Source organism: Ochotona curzoniae, unplaced genomic scaffold, assembly GCF_017591425.1.
Source record: "Ochotona curzoniae isolate NIBS_2020 unplaced genomic scaffold, NIBS_Ocur_1.0 scaffold_1852, whole genome shotgun sequence".
Taxonomy (NCBI): Eukaryota; Metazoa; Chordata; class Mammalia; order Lagomorpha; family Ochotonidae; genus Ochotona; species Ochotona curzoniae.
In genome coordinates, this window is record NW_024467087.1 from 35,455,921 (window position 1) to 35,469,405 (window position 13,485).

Sequence of the window (13,485 nt, forward strand, 5' to 3'; positions counted from 1 at the left end):
ATTGGGCTAATTTCCTTACACACAAAGAATAATTCAAAATGAAAAATGAAGATAATGGATTTCTATTTTGGGGCATGAAAATAAAATTAACTCCTCTCTTCCACACTGCGGCTTATTGGGTTAAGCCAATGTTTGCAATGCCAGCATCTCATGTCAGAGTGCTGATTGAGTACCAGCTGCTCTGTTTCTGATCCAGCTTTCATATAATGCGACTGGAAAGGCAGCAGAAGATGGCCCAAATACATGGGCCCCTGAAACCTATGTGAGACACTAAGATGGAGTTCCTGGCTCCTGACCTCAGCCTGGTCCAGATCATCTGGGGAGTAAACCAGCAATTAGAAGATATTCTGTCTGCCTGCTTCTCTCTCTCTCTCTCTCTCTCTCTCTCTCTCTCATTCCTCCCTCCCTCCTTCCCTCTTTCTCTGTAAATTTACCTGTCCTTCTCTCTATGTCATTCTGCCTTTCAAGTAAATATTTTTTAAAGATTTATTTATTTTTAGTTGAAAGTCAGAATTACAGAGAAAGAAGAGGGAGAGAGAGAGAGAGAATCATCCATTCACTGGCTCACTGCATAAATGGTCATAGTAAACAGAGCTGGGCTGATCTGAAGCCAGGAAACAAGAGCTTCTTTCAGGTCTCCCACATAAATGCAGGGGCCCAAGGACTTGGTCCATCCTGTGTTGCTTTCCTAAGTCCACAGTCAGGGAGTTGGTTAAATGGAACAACTGGGACATGAACCAGTGCCCATATGGGATCCTGGAGCTGCAGATAGAGAAGCCAGCCCCACTAAGTAAACAAATTTTTCAAAAAATAAATATTCTTTCCTTCCATTTTTCCACAAAAAGTGTTCTTGCGTTTGGGATATTAAAATTTTTGTCAGATGTGTGACTTGCAAAGATTCTCTTCCATTCTTTGGGCTTTTGCTTCACTCTGCTGATTGTTTCCATGGCAGTGCTAAAGCTTTTTAGTTTAATGTTATCTCATTTGTCTGCTGTCCTTTTATTTTTGTTGCAGGGACTTTGGAGTTTATATTGTAATTAAAAAAAAATGATTGTCCAGACCAGTGTTCTGGAGATTTCTTATGTTTTTCTGAATTGATTTCTTAGTTCAGATCTTTTATATAAATCCTTATTCTACTTCTAATTGATATTTGTATATGAGGGATTTCCCAAGTGTTTTATTACTTTGTTACTTTTTAAGATTTATGTGTTTTTATTGGAAAGGCAGGTTTACAAAGGGAAGGAAAGACAGAGAGGAAGATCTTCCGTCTGTTCATTCACTCCCCAAGTGGCCACAACGGCTGAAGATGAGATGATCCGAAACCAGGAGCTTCTTCCTGGTTTCCCATTTGGGCTCAGGGTCCCAAAGCTTTGGGCCGTCCTTGACTACTTTCCCAGGCCACAGGCAGGGAGCTGGAAGGGAAGCGGGGCTGTCGGGATTAGAACCGGCACCCATATGGGATCCTGGTGCATGCAAGGCAAGTACTTTAGCCACTAGGCTACTGCACTGGACCCTCCAACTGTTTTATTATGAAAAACAAACAAAAAAGAACTGTGCATGTTTTCCAAAGACTGCACCAAAACTACCTTGCACTAACCCATCCTAATATGTCCTTTAAAAATCCGGTTTAAGGTAGTAAGAAAGATGAGTCCTCAGTTTAAAATGAGGTATTTTCAAAACAACATAAATTACGTTAAAATTGAAGCAAGAAGAAATGTCAGATTTATGAAGAAACTTTGGTAGAAGAACTGTGCAGCCACTGATGCTTTGTGAAAAGCTTGTTTGTTGGGGGTGCAGTGAGTTAGGCTGCCACCTATGACAAGAGAATCCCAGGTGAGTGCCAGTTTTAGTTCTGTCTGCTCCATTTCCCATAAAATTCCCTCTGAATGCACCCAGGAAAGCAACAGAAAGTATTTGGGCCCACGCCACTCGCATGGGAGACCCTGATGGAGTGTTTTAGGCTCCTTTTGGCCTGGCCAAACTATTATAGATATTTGGGAAGTGAACCAATGCATGGAAGATTGGTCTCTCTGCCCCCCACACACCTGCTCTACTTTTTATGTAGGTAGGTTGTTCTTTAAAAAAAAAAAACAAACAAAGCTTGTGAGTTCAATGCACCCAAAAAAATCAGCAGTTTACAAACTGAAAACTTTTTTTTTAAAGGGATAAGGCAATGTTGAAGATGAAAGCTGTTGTGTTATATCATCCCTGTCAACCTGGGAGGAAATACTAATCTTGTTTGTGCCCTGATTAAAGTAATTAATAAGAGATAAAATAGCAAACAAGATAGACATGTCAATTGGCTCCTCTTGCAAAATTCTGAAGCATTACATTTGAGCAAATTTTCTGCTCAGTGAGTTCCAAAACTATTACAATCAGCAGCGAGGAATAGTTTTCAGGGGGAGATTTTTAATGAGCTGGAACAAGATCCTAAAGTATTTCTTTGAAGAACCATATCAGAAGATAATAACATGGCTGTACCAGCATGATCCTGAAGGTAGAGCACAATCAAAGCAACGGCTATCAAGTGTTCTGATCAAAGCGAAAGTGGACCAACTAACATCAAAGGCCATGGTAAACACTTTGAGGGATACTCAAGGCACTGTGCCTGTTGACTTTCTGGAAGGCCAAAGAATGATCACATGAAACGGTGTTTTACGGAGAAAGCTGAACAAATCTTTGACAGTTACTTAACTGCCTGATAAAGCTTCACCAAATTCCTTTTCCATTGTAAAAATGCTCCTGCTCAATCCTGTCATCAAACAAAAGAATCTTTGGGAAAGTTTCAAAAGGGGGTCTTTGGAATTCACGTCACAGTCCTGATTTTGCTTCTTCAGGCTTCTTTTTGTTCCCTAATCTTTAAAAAAAAAATCCTTAAAAGCCACTCATATTTTTTTCACTTAACAATATGAAAAAAAAAACCCACTTACTGACATGATTAAATGCCAAGGTCATACAGTGCTTTAGAAATGGACTAAATGGTTGATGTCACTTGCAAAAGTATCTTGAATTTGGTGAGTTTTTGTTGAGAAACTACAGATATTAAAAATCTGTGCACCAAAATAAACGTACCCTTAAGTAAATTTTCTGAAGCACCCTCATATATGTCAATAGTTAAAATGTTAAAATATACTGAAACCACAAGGACTAGTACAATTGTAATGTAAAACCTCTGGAGACTATTTAATGGAAAGAACAAGAACATGAGTGTTGTGATTACACCTTTGGAAAAGATGCTGTGTGTGTGTGTGTGTGTGTGTGTGTGTGTGTGTTTACCAGGTCTGGAAAATATGCACCATTACATTGACAAGATACATTTGAGTCAGATGGTAGCAGATGGGCCAGTATAAGTTGCACGTTAATTTAGAATCCCAATTGTGGTTTTAGATACTGTTTGAAATTTTGTATTAACAAGATAGTTTTAATTAAAAAAAAAAGCTTAAACTGAATGTACTTGTGATCAGACTGACAAAAGTAGCATATGCATGTAGTCTTGACTTTGTAAAAGAATTCTTTATATTCAGTGTCATGGGGGAAGCAAAGCAAACTTAAAGCCTGTGTTTACTGTGCGTGTGCGTGTGTAGCTCCTCTTAGCTCTTCTGCCTCAGAGACTCCTATAACTCACAGCTGTAGCTTATCTGCAGTTCTCCAGAGGACCAGTGTCCTATCTTCGGCTTACATAACCCAGAAAATGTGCTTTTTTATGTCCTGGAAAAATTATGACTCTACAGGGATTGCTGCAGATATGTGAAAAATTTCTGAAAACTGATCTCATTCATTTCCTGACTTCCTCCTCTTGTTTCTCTGTGCTTGAACGCCCGTCTACTCTCAAAGCCACAGTGTGGATATGGCCACAAGGAGACTTCACATCTTTCTTCATGTTTTTTTTTTAAATGAAAAGGAGTACATTTTGTCAAGAGCAACAAATGCTCTAAGATGGCTTGCTTTCTGATACTGAGTCTAAAATATACACTCTTACAAATTAAATAAGATCCATTTGTTGTTGACTGTGAATATGTATCACATTTGTTTCTCTTTATTGCCATTGTCAAGTATTGCCTTTATCCATTTGCTCCTCAGTGTGGGTTGAGAAGTGCATAAAGTGGAAGAGTCCTTTCTGGAGACCAGGGCATCCACCTCCTGTTACTGACCCCTCTCCAGCTTTCCAGCCCTCTCCCACTCACTCTCAGTCATCCCCTCTCCAGCAGGCCAGACGCCTCTCTGCTGTTCCCACCCCTTCCCCATTACCTGCATCCTACTCGGAGCTGTTCTGCAGCCACTTACAAAGTAGACTGCCAAGGCCAGAAAGAGCTACTGCGTACTTCAGCATGTAGATGATGCCTGGGAACCCAGAATATTTGTTTTTTACAGTGTTCTTTTAAATCTTTCCGTGGTTTCAGAAAGTGTTGGGATTGTTCTACACATACAAGCCTTAGCTGGGTTTTGAGGGAGACATTATGGAGGATGACAACGTTGGTGTGCTGGCGCCACCGTGTGACAGTAACGTGAACTGCAGTTGGAACATGGCTGAACAAAAAAAAAAAAAAAAAAAAAAAAGGGAAAGGAGGGACTGTGGCCCCTGCTCACATTACAGTTTTCTGAAGTCTGTGAAGACAAGAAGGAATCCCCACTGTTCCCAACATTTACAATCTCTAGAGCAAGTGCAGATTCATATTATGTGCAAATGAAAGTTCTATACGAGAGAAATAAAAGCATAACTAATTTTTATAATTTGAGACTTCAGGATGAATAACTATAGATCTCTTCAAAACACTTTGTTCTGAGTAAATTCTTCAAAGACTTGTAGATCATACAGTAGCATCATTTTCTGCAGGAAGATTCTTGATTTTCATTTCTTCAGCTATACATTAGTGATTTAGTAGCATGTCATTTAACTTCACGGTGTTGTTAATTTCTTTTTTCTCCTGGATGTTGATTTTGTTTTGTGGTTTTTCATTTAAGGGGATGTATAGTGGCTGTGTAATGGAGACTGTCATTTCTAGTAATATGTCATTTAACTTCATGGCATTGTAAATTTCTATTTTTCTTTCTGTTGTTGATTTTGTATTATGACTTTTCATTTAAGGGGATGTACAGTACCTGTGAAATGGAGACTAACATCTAGATGTGAGGATACAATGTAGTATGCATTTCTACTTCCAGACAAAGATGGACTTACAATGAAACTGTGTGCTATATCTTGACAATAGGATGCTGGACTCTCTGCCATTGTCCATGCAAGTGATGATGGACATATGACTGTGTATGAAGAACTATACTTTAGTAATGATATAGAGGAACTGGGGGGTGGGGAAATTGGGGCTGGGATAAGGGAAATACCAGGAGCCTATGGAACTGCATCATAAAATGATGATAATGATAATAATAAAATGCAAAATGAAAAAAGACCATATCTGTGGAATCTATTCCTTTTGATTAAGATAATTGCATCAGTAATATGGAAAAAGTACATGCGTATTTCAAATGCTTTATTGAGATATGATTCATATGTGATACTTTGGATGTATTTAGCTGTTTGCTTTAGTAAGTTTTGACATTCTTTACGCCTTAGTAAAATCAATGCTATCGTCAAGGTAATAAGCATATCTATCACCCCATCATCATTTTCCTACCCCTTTGCAATCTTCTCACATAACTAGCTCCTTCCAGGCCCCATGTTCCTTCTGCTCCTTCTCATTTACAGACAACCACTAATTTGCATTTCCTAAAATTTTATAAATGAAGTTGTTTAGTGTGAATCCTTTTGTGACGTCTTGCATCTAGCCTATTTATTATTTATTCATACCGTTGCATGTGTGAACAATTCTTTTTAAATTGCTAAATGGTATTCCATTATGCTGATAAGCAGCAATCTTATGTTAGCCATCCACTTTTTCATGGGCAAGTGGGCGATTTTCTGTTTGGGGCACTTTCTAAAATTAATTTTTATTTTTTAATTTTGAATTTTATGGTACAATTTTATAGAGTCTGCAATCCCCCTCCCAGTTCCCACGCCCCGACTGATTTTCCCCATGTTGTTACAATAGTATAGTCCTTCATAAGGAGTTATATTTCTGTCAGTCTGTTTTGGGCCACTTCTAAATGATGCTGCTATAATACTGTGTAAAAACCTCCACATGGACGTATGGTTTGCTTTTCTCTAAATAGCAGGTTTACAGTGGTTGACTCACAGGATAGATGTGAGATTAACATTGCAAGAAACTGCCAAGCTGCTGTCAAAGTGCTTGTATGATTTTTCACTTCAATAAGTATTGTATGAGAACATCAACCTCCACAACATTGCCACTGCTTGATATGGTCAACTTTTTGTGACTCAATTCATTTTTCAGGGCAGTAGGAGAGGTTTGTGGCATCTCATTGTAGTTTGAATTTAGATTTCCCTGACAACTAATGACATTGAGGATCTCTTCATGTGATTATGTACAATTTGTACTTATGCTTTGATGAACTATCTGTTCCAATCATTTTTCTACATAGTAATTGGAATGTCTAGTTGGCTCATATTGAATGTTGTAAGATATTCTATCTTCTGAATATAAACCTTTGGCCAGATATGATTTATGAATATATTTCCTATTTACCTTTCTTATATTTCTCCATCCTCAAGTGTCATCACTGGAGAAGATAGTAATTTTAAGGAAGCACTATTTACAAATTTGTTCACTTATGGTTTGAATGCGGTGTAATATGTAAGAAATATTTGCTGGGGATGGGCATTGTGGCATAGTGCCAATCACTGCCTACAGTGCAGACATCCCATCTAGGCACCAGTTAAAGTCTCAACTGCTCCACTTCTGATTCATTTCCCTGCTAATGTATATGGTTAGTCAGTGGAGGATGGCCCAAGTCTTTATGCCCCTGCACCCACGCTGAGACTCCAGGCTCCTAACTTCAGTCTAGCACAACTCTGACTATTGTGAACACTTGGGGTGTAAACCAGTGGGTGGAAGAATTTTCTTTCTGCCTCATTTTCTCTACGTAAGTGTGCCTTTCCAATAAAAATAAATACAAATCTTTCAAACAGAAAATGTTTACCTAACCCAAAGGTCACAAGAATTTCCCCCTGTGTTTTCTTCTACAAGTTTTTATATGTTTAGACTTTTATGTGTAGCTCTCATATTCTCCATGAGTTGACTTTTACAAATGGAGAATATATACATCCCCAAACACTCTGAGATTAGTTTATTTCTGGCATATGGACATCTAAAGGTTCTAGTATTATTTGTAAAAAAAAAAAAGACTGCCCTGTCTCTATTGGATTGCATAATAGGTAAAACTACCACCTGTGGCATTGGCATCCCATGTGGGCTCCTGGTTGTGTCTCAGCTGTTCCACTTTAAATACAGCTACCTGCTGATGGCCTGGAAGCAGCAAAGGATGACACAGGTGTTTGAGAGATCCACATGAAGTTCCTGGCTTCTGCCCGGCCCATATCTGGCCATTGTAACCATCTGGGGAATGAATCAAAAGATGGAAGAATAGTCTCTGTCTCTCCCTCCCTATATATAACTCTGATTTTATAAATAAATACATCTTTTAAAAAAGGATTTTTCCCTTATATAGTAAATTTACATTTGCATTTGAATGTTAGAATAGTCCTTTAATTTCTTTTACAACATTGATATCATTTTTACTAAGCTTGTAGTGAATCTACTGATAAAATCAGCAAGACTTGGCATTTTGATAATATTGAATCTTCTAACCCATCATCAGGCTATTTCCTCTTCCAGTTAGGTCTCTTTTAGTTCTCTCAGTAAGGCTGTACAGGTGTTGCAAATGTGTGTATGGATTATCCATTATATTTCAAAAATTTGATGTTAAACAGCGTAATTCTAAAATGTAATTTCCAATGGTTATGCTGTCTACAAAATGACAGCAGCACGCTGTTTTACAATAACTGTTGAAGAATTATCTTGATTAAAGCACAACTAAAGTTGCATTTGCATGGTATACTTCCATAAAAGCATTAGGAGATCATTGCCAGTATATTCAAGCTAGGAATAAACATGTTCCAATAGTCAAATCTACAGATAACTTCAGAAGAATCATTCAGCATAATAACATGACTTAGGGGCTTTCAACTTTATATGTGTAGTTAAAAATGAATTCGTTGATATGCGTGGCTCTCTTTCACTGCGCAGTGAATCCACTGTAAAGAATTCTCAGAATCTTAAATGGTAAGAGAGGGAGAAAGAGCATTTGTCTTCATAGGTTTGTATATATGCATATGTATATTCATTTGTATATCATTGACACTTCTAGGAATGTCTATTTTGAGGAATACTACAGGTTAATTACTGTGATTATGTCAGTTCTTCTGAATGCGTAGCACATCTTGGAAAGGGGATTAAACTGACTGCTGTGCTTTTTCCTCACCTTTCCTATGCCAGCATGGTTACCATGGTGACTCAGAGACTGCTGTGAAATTGGAGGTACACTGAGCTTCCATTTATGATTCTCACTTGAGTCAATTAATACAGTGTTATTGTGTGCTGTTTTTCCAAAGCTGCTGTTTCTTCTAAAGTGATTAGCATTCTCTGATTTATTTGCTTGTTTAGTCATGCATATATTGTTTATTTATAGCAGGATGACTCAGATGTTCCAATTTCTTTCAAATGGCTAAATTCCACTATTATCATTGCAGGGGAGCCAGGGAAGCACAAAAGCATTATTGCACATCTTCAAGTGGGAAAAGGCAAGCCATGACCCACTCTTCCTTTCATTTAATGTACTTTTTCATCCTCTTACTTCTGTCTCTATTTCATCACCTTTCTTATCCCCTTGCTTTGTCTTCTAGTGTCATACCAGACAAGGGTTTGGATTTTGCACCCCAGAACTGAGAGCCCATAGAGAAGAACCAAACGTATTACTGAATCTGAGGTTCAGGGAAAGGGAGTGAAGAAATCTGAGTTTCATTGTGGGATATTTTACGTACATGCCATGCTTTCCAATGGCCTCATCTACAAAACAGAATCCTTCTGTATTGGTCAGCTTTTTGCTACTGCAATGAAATAGCTGAAACAACTGACCCTTCACTCTGCTGGTGTAGAATAAATTGTTCAGTTCTTCCTGAATGGGGAATACAAGTACAACAGCAACATCTATGATGTGTTATCTGTAAAATTCTTCACCTTACACTTTTGGATTGTAGATACTCAGTAGCTGGGCTGACATGGTTTCCTTATTTCTTTTTATCAAGTCAGCTTCTGCTTTCACCAATCCATTATTTTGTCATTCTCCTGTTTCCTCCAGTAATTTCCAACCATATGAGAGAATAGCTTATTGAGCTCACTATTTTAGAAGTTCAGGTCTGAGTCATGGTATCCCCATTGCTTTAGGCTCTGGTGAGTATGGAGGATGATAATGGTGAATTATGTGTGTAAAAAAAAAAGTCAGGTGGTGAACCAGGAAACAGATCAATTTGATTGGCCCCAACTTAGTCTGTTGTAACAATCATGAGAACACAAGAGGTTACATGAGAACTTCTTTCCCAATATGTATCCCTAATGACTTAAAGATCTCCCATTAAACATACTTCCCAAACATCATAATTGAGTTATGCTTTCACCCTTTACATACCACTGAATTATGACTTTGCAGTTGAAAACGTGTATGAATTCAATTCAAATTATATCCAAACTATAGAGCCTCCCAACCAGCAAGAATACTCTGGAGACTGAGAGCCCATATGGGAAAGGAGGGAAGACTAGTGCATTTTTAGAGAATTGCATTAATAGAGACACCACAGATGTCCCAGAATTTTCCATGAAAGACAATAAGCAACTCATATTGAAATGTGAGCTATTTAGGTTAATATTTTTCCAAGTATGGTTCATGGACCACTTTGAAACCAAACCCCTATAATGTAAAACAGAACCCAGACTCCTGTCTGTCTCCTGTAGCACCTGCTGCCCTTGCCTATCCGTTATCAAAAGGAATTCACTGATTTAAGAGTGTGATCCAACTCACCTTATGAAGTTATAATCTCCGGACTCAGTGAGTCATTTGCTTCTGCAATAGAAGAGAACTTCAATGGCCAGTGTTGCCCTGGAGTGATTAGGGTAGGGGAATTCCAGGATTGGGCAGAATGTAACTGTCACATTCATGTAACTCCCAGAGCAATTGGAGCCCACCTGCCCATCAAATTCCCTAAAGAGTACAACCACCAATCAAAGGTAGGTCACAAGCTCCACTGACCAACCAGCAACTTGGACATAAACTGGTCACGAACCACTGAGTTCCAAATTTAACTTATATGAACCTTCACCCCTAACTCCTTGGAGAGCCCTGGAATCAAGTGACAGTGGCCAGGCTCCGTGCTCTGTGCTTTGCAACAAATACCTACTACTAAATAAATGAATCCACCACCCTGATGTCAGTGATTGGCTTTCTGCATGTCAAGGGAGTTGAACTAGTTTGGGAGTTCTACACCAATGCCTCAAATTAGTTTGGGCTATTTTAGGCAACAACTTACTAAGGATTGTCAAGGAGTACTTGCTAAAATAGCAGTATTTTGCTAGACTCTGAGTCTGCTGAATCACAGCAACAGAGGGTCAGAGAAAAATGTCTACTTTTTTAGTCATTTTTCCAGTTGGTTTTGGTGTTCATCCACATTTGAAAAGTACTGCTGTGGACTTATAACAAAGTTGTTATATTTTGAATCATTTAATATTTGGTCTCATTGCTCGTTACTCCTGCCACTCAGCTTAAAATACATGTCTTCTGTGTCGTATCAAACAGGTAACAATTTCCTTCAAATAATTAGTATTTTAAAGATTTATTTTTATTTGAAAGGCAGAGTTACAGAGAAAGAAGAGACAGGGTGAGATATTTCCATTTCTTGACTCACTCCCTAAATGACTGAAATGGCCTGGGGTGGTTCAAAGTAGACCAGCTGGGAAATAAACCGGTGCCCATATGGGATGCTAGCATCACCTATGGAGGCTTAATCTACTATGCCACGACATCAACTCCTCAATTAATATTTATTCAACAACTTATATAAGAGGTTCTGATCAAGAAATAGCAGAGAACAAGACAGACAGGGCCCCCGGAGTATCATTTCCCTTTGGGCAGACTAGCGATAAGCAGACAAGGAAATAAGCAGCTTAATTTTCTGTGGGGATTGGCGCTTTGAAGGAAATAACCATATACAGTAGAAAATTACTCGAAGAAGGATTATTCTAGAATGGAACTGTTATTAAGGTTTTCTCTCAGGAAGTGATACTTCAGTGTCCCTGTGTCAGCTGTAGCACCAGTAGACCCAGGAGCAAAGGAATAGCTGGCATAGCTGGAGCCTGACAGAAGTGGTACCCACATATGGGAGGGGAAGTGTTAGGGCTGAAGGGAGTGTGGAGGGTTAGAGTGTCAGCATAGCATGGTCTGACTCAGCTGTCAGAAGGAGACTCTGGATGCTGTGTGCCAGTGGACAGGAGAGCACAGGCTGTGAGGGAACATTGGAAAAAGGCAGGGGAAGGAGGGGGGTAAAATAGGTCCCTGCAGCCGTGAGCAGAGGGAAGGTTGCCTCTGACTAGACTTTCCTGGAAAGGCAGGCAAGCCCTGCAGTGGCTGTGTGGGGTTGTAAAGACAGAATCTGGGACGATCCCTGGGCTTTTGGTTTGGCCTTGTGGAAATCCGCTGCTGCTGTTTTCTGAGCTAGATTTTTCCCTACAGTCGGAGGTGTTCTCGGATTAGTTCAGCTCATAGCGGTTGTAGTAAAAATCAGTGATTGGCAAAAAAGCATCCGGGCGAGGAGCGCTCCCAGCGACGCGCGCATTTGAAGAGGTGCGGATCTCAGGAGCAGGTGCCGCCCCAGGAAGCAGAACCCAGAGCCCTTCCTGCCGGTGAAAACAGGATCGCGGTTTAGAGACAAGATGAATACAGTGTTGTCGCGAGCGAACTCGCTGTTCGCTTTCTCACTGAGCGTCATGGCGGCGCTCACCTTGGGCTGCTTCGTAACCACCGCCTTCAAAGACAGGTGCGTACCGGTGCAGCTGCAGGTTTCCCGGATCCTGCTAAAAAACATAGAAGACTTCACTGGACCCAGACGAAGAAGTGACTTGGGACTTCTTACGTTCCATATAACTGCAGATCTGGAGAAGACATTTGACTGGAACGTCAAGCAATTGTTTCTCTATTTATCAGCAGAATACTCCACAAAATACAATGCTGTGAATCAAGTGGTCCTCTGGGACAAGATTGTCCTGAGAGGTGACAATCCAAAGCTTCAGGTGAAAGATATAAAAACGAAATATTTTTTCTTTGACGACGGAAATGGCCTCAAGGGAAACCCGAATGTCACTTTGACCCTATCTTGGAATGTCGTGCCAATTGCTGGGATTCTCCCTCTTGTGACAGGATCAGGACATGTGTCCGTCCCATTTCCAGATGCATATGACATAATGAAGACTTACTAAATTGTTCTGAATTTTAAACAGAGTTTTAGACTTAACAAATCACATGCCATTTATTTCTTGACTTGCATCTTAATTTGTTTTTCATTAATTTTTAGAATAAGAACTAACAAGAAAAAGAATGCTTGAAGGGAAATAATAATGGCCTACTTAAACTTAATTTTACAACCAAGACAAGAAAAAAGAAGGAGGAAGAGGAGCTGGAGGAAGAAGGTTGGGGAACAAGGAGGTCATGAGCATCGAATATTGCCTTAGGAGTATGAGGCAACTTCATAATAAGGATTTGTAAAAATCAATACATATTTGAAATGATGGTTGTATCTCATTTGCTCTTTATAGGCTTATCAAGAGTGTATGAAGGATAATTAAAACTTCCAGATACGTGTGGAGTTATAGGCACTCAGCAATTTGCCTTTCTTTACATAAACACACATTGTATCTGATGGACAAGTACACATTCTCTTTTAAGTTACGTTTTAAATGACTGAAAAAGTTGATGTTAGTTGTTTGAAGTCTGGCTTACAAAAAGATAAAAAATGATGATTTTTTTTTCCATTTGTCTTGGGACTACCCATAACGCTTGTGTTAATTTTTAAACAGGTGGCTTAGCAAGTTTCTTTACTTAAAAAATAGCCATTCATAGCTGTAAGTCATTATAACTCATTTAAAACTCCCAAGTCAACCAAATGTGTGGCTCTCAGTGTTTTCTCTAAGAGTGTCAGTTTGTATTAATGTCTGTGTATGGTTTTTTAGCATTGCTATTGAAGGTTGATAATGTTTGCATGATTTACTCTCAAAACTGAATTTGAGTCAGCATGCCTAGTGCCCCTAAGTGGTAAATTATTTACAATTTTCTGTGCAACCACATTTGATAACTATTGGGGTAATGATAATAACATTTGTTGTGTGCATTTTTTTTATTACAAAACAATCTAATGTGTGCCATGACAGTTTATATGTAGCAATTTGATGAGATGATTAGAACAAATGTTAACTCCTTACAGATGAAGAAACTGAAATTCTTTGTTGACTTGCCCCAAGGTCCAGTGGC

The 13,485-nt window shown here is 39.1% G+C and overlaps 1 protein-coding gene across 1 annotated transcript; it reads left to right on the forward strand.

Moving 5' to 3' along the window:
* Positions 1-11,894: 11,894 nt before the first annotated feature.
* Positions 11,895-12,437, forward strand: LOC121169300 (signal peptidase complex subunit 3-like). The gene has a single exon (XM_040999859.1). The coding sequence runs from the start codon at positions 11,895-11,897 to the stop codon at positions 12,435-12,437; it is 543 nt and encodes a 180-aa protein (XP_040855793.1).
* The last annotated feature ends 1,048 nt before the right edge of the window (positions 12,438-13,485 follow it).

Excerpts from the sequence above, each read along its gene's own strand:
- LOC121169300 (XM_040999859.1), top strand. The coding sequence starts at position 11,895 with ATGAATACAGTGTTGTCGCGAGCGAACTCGCTGTTCGCTTTCTCACTG.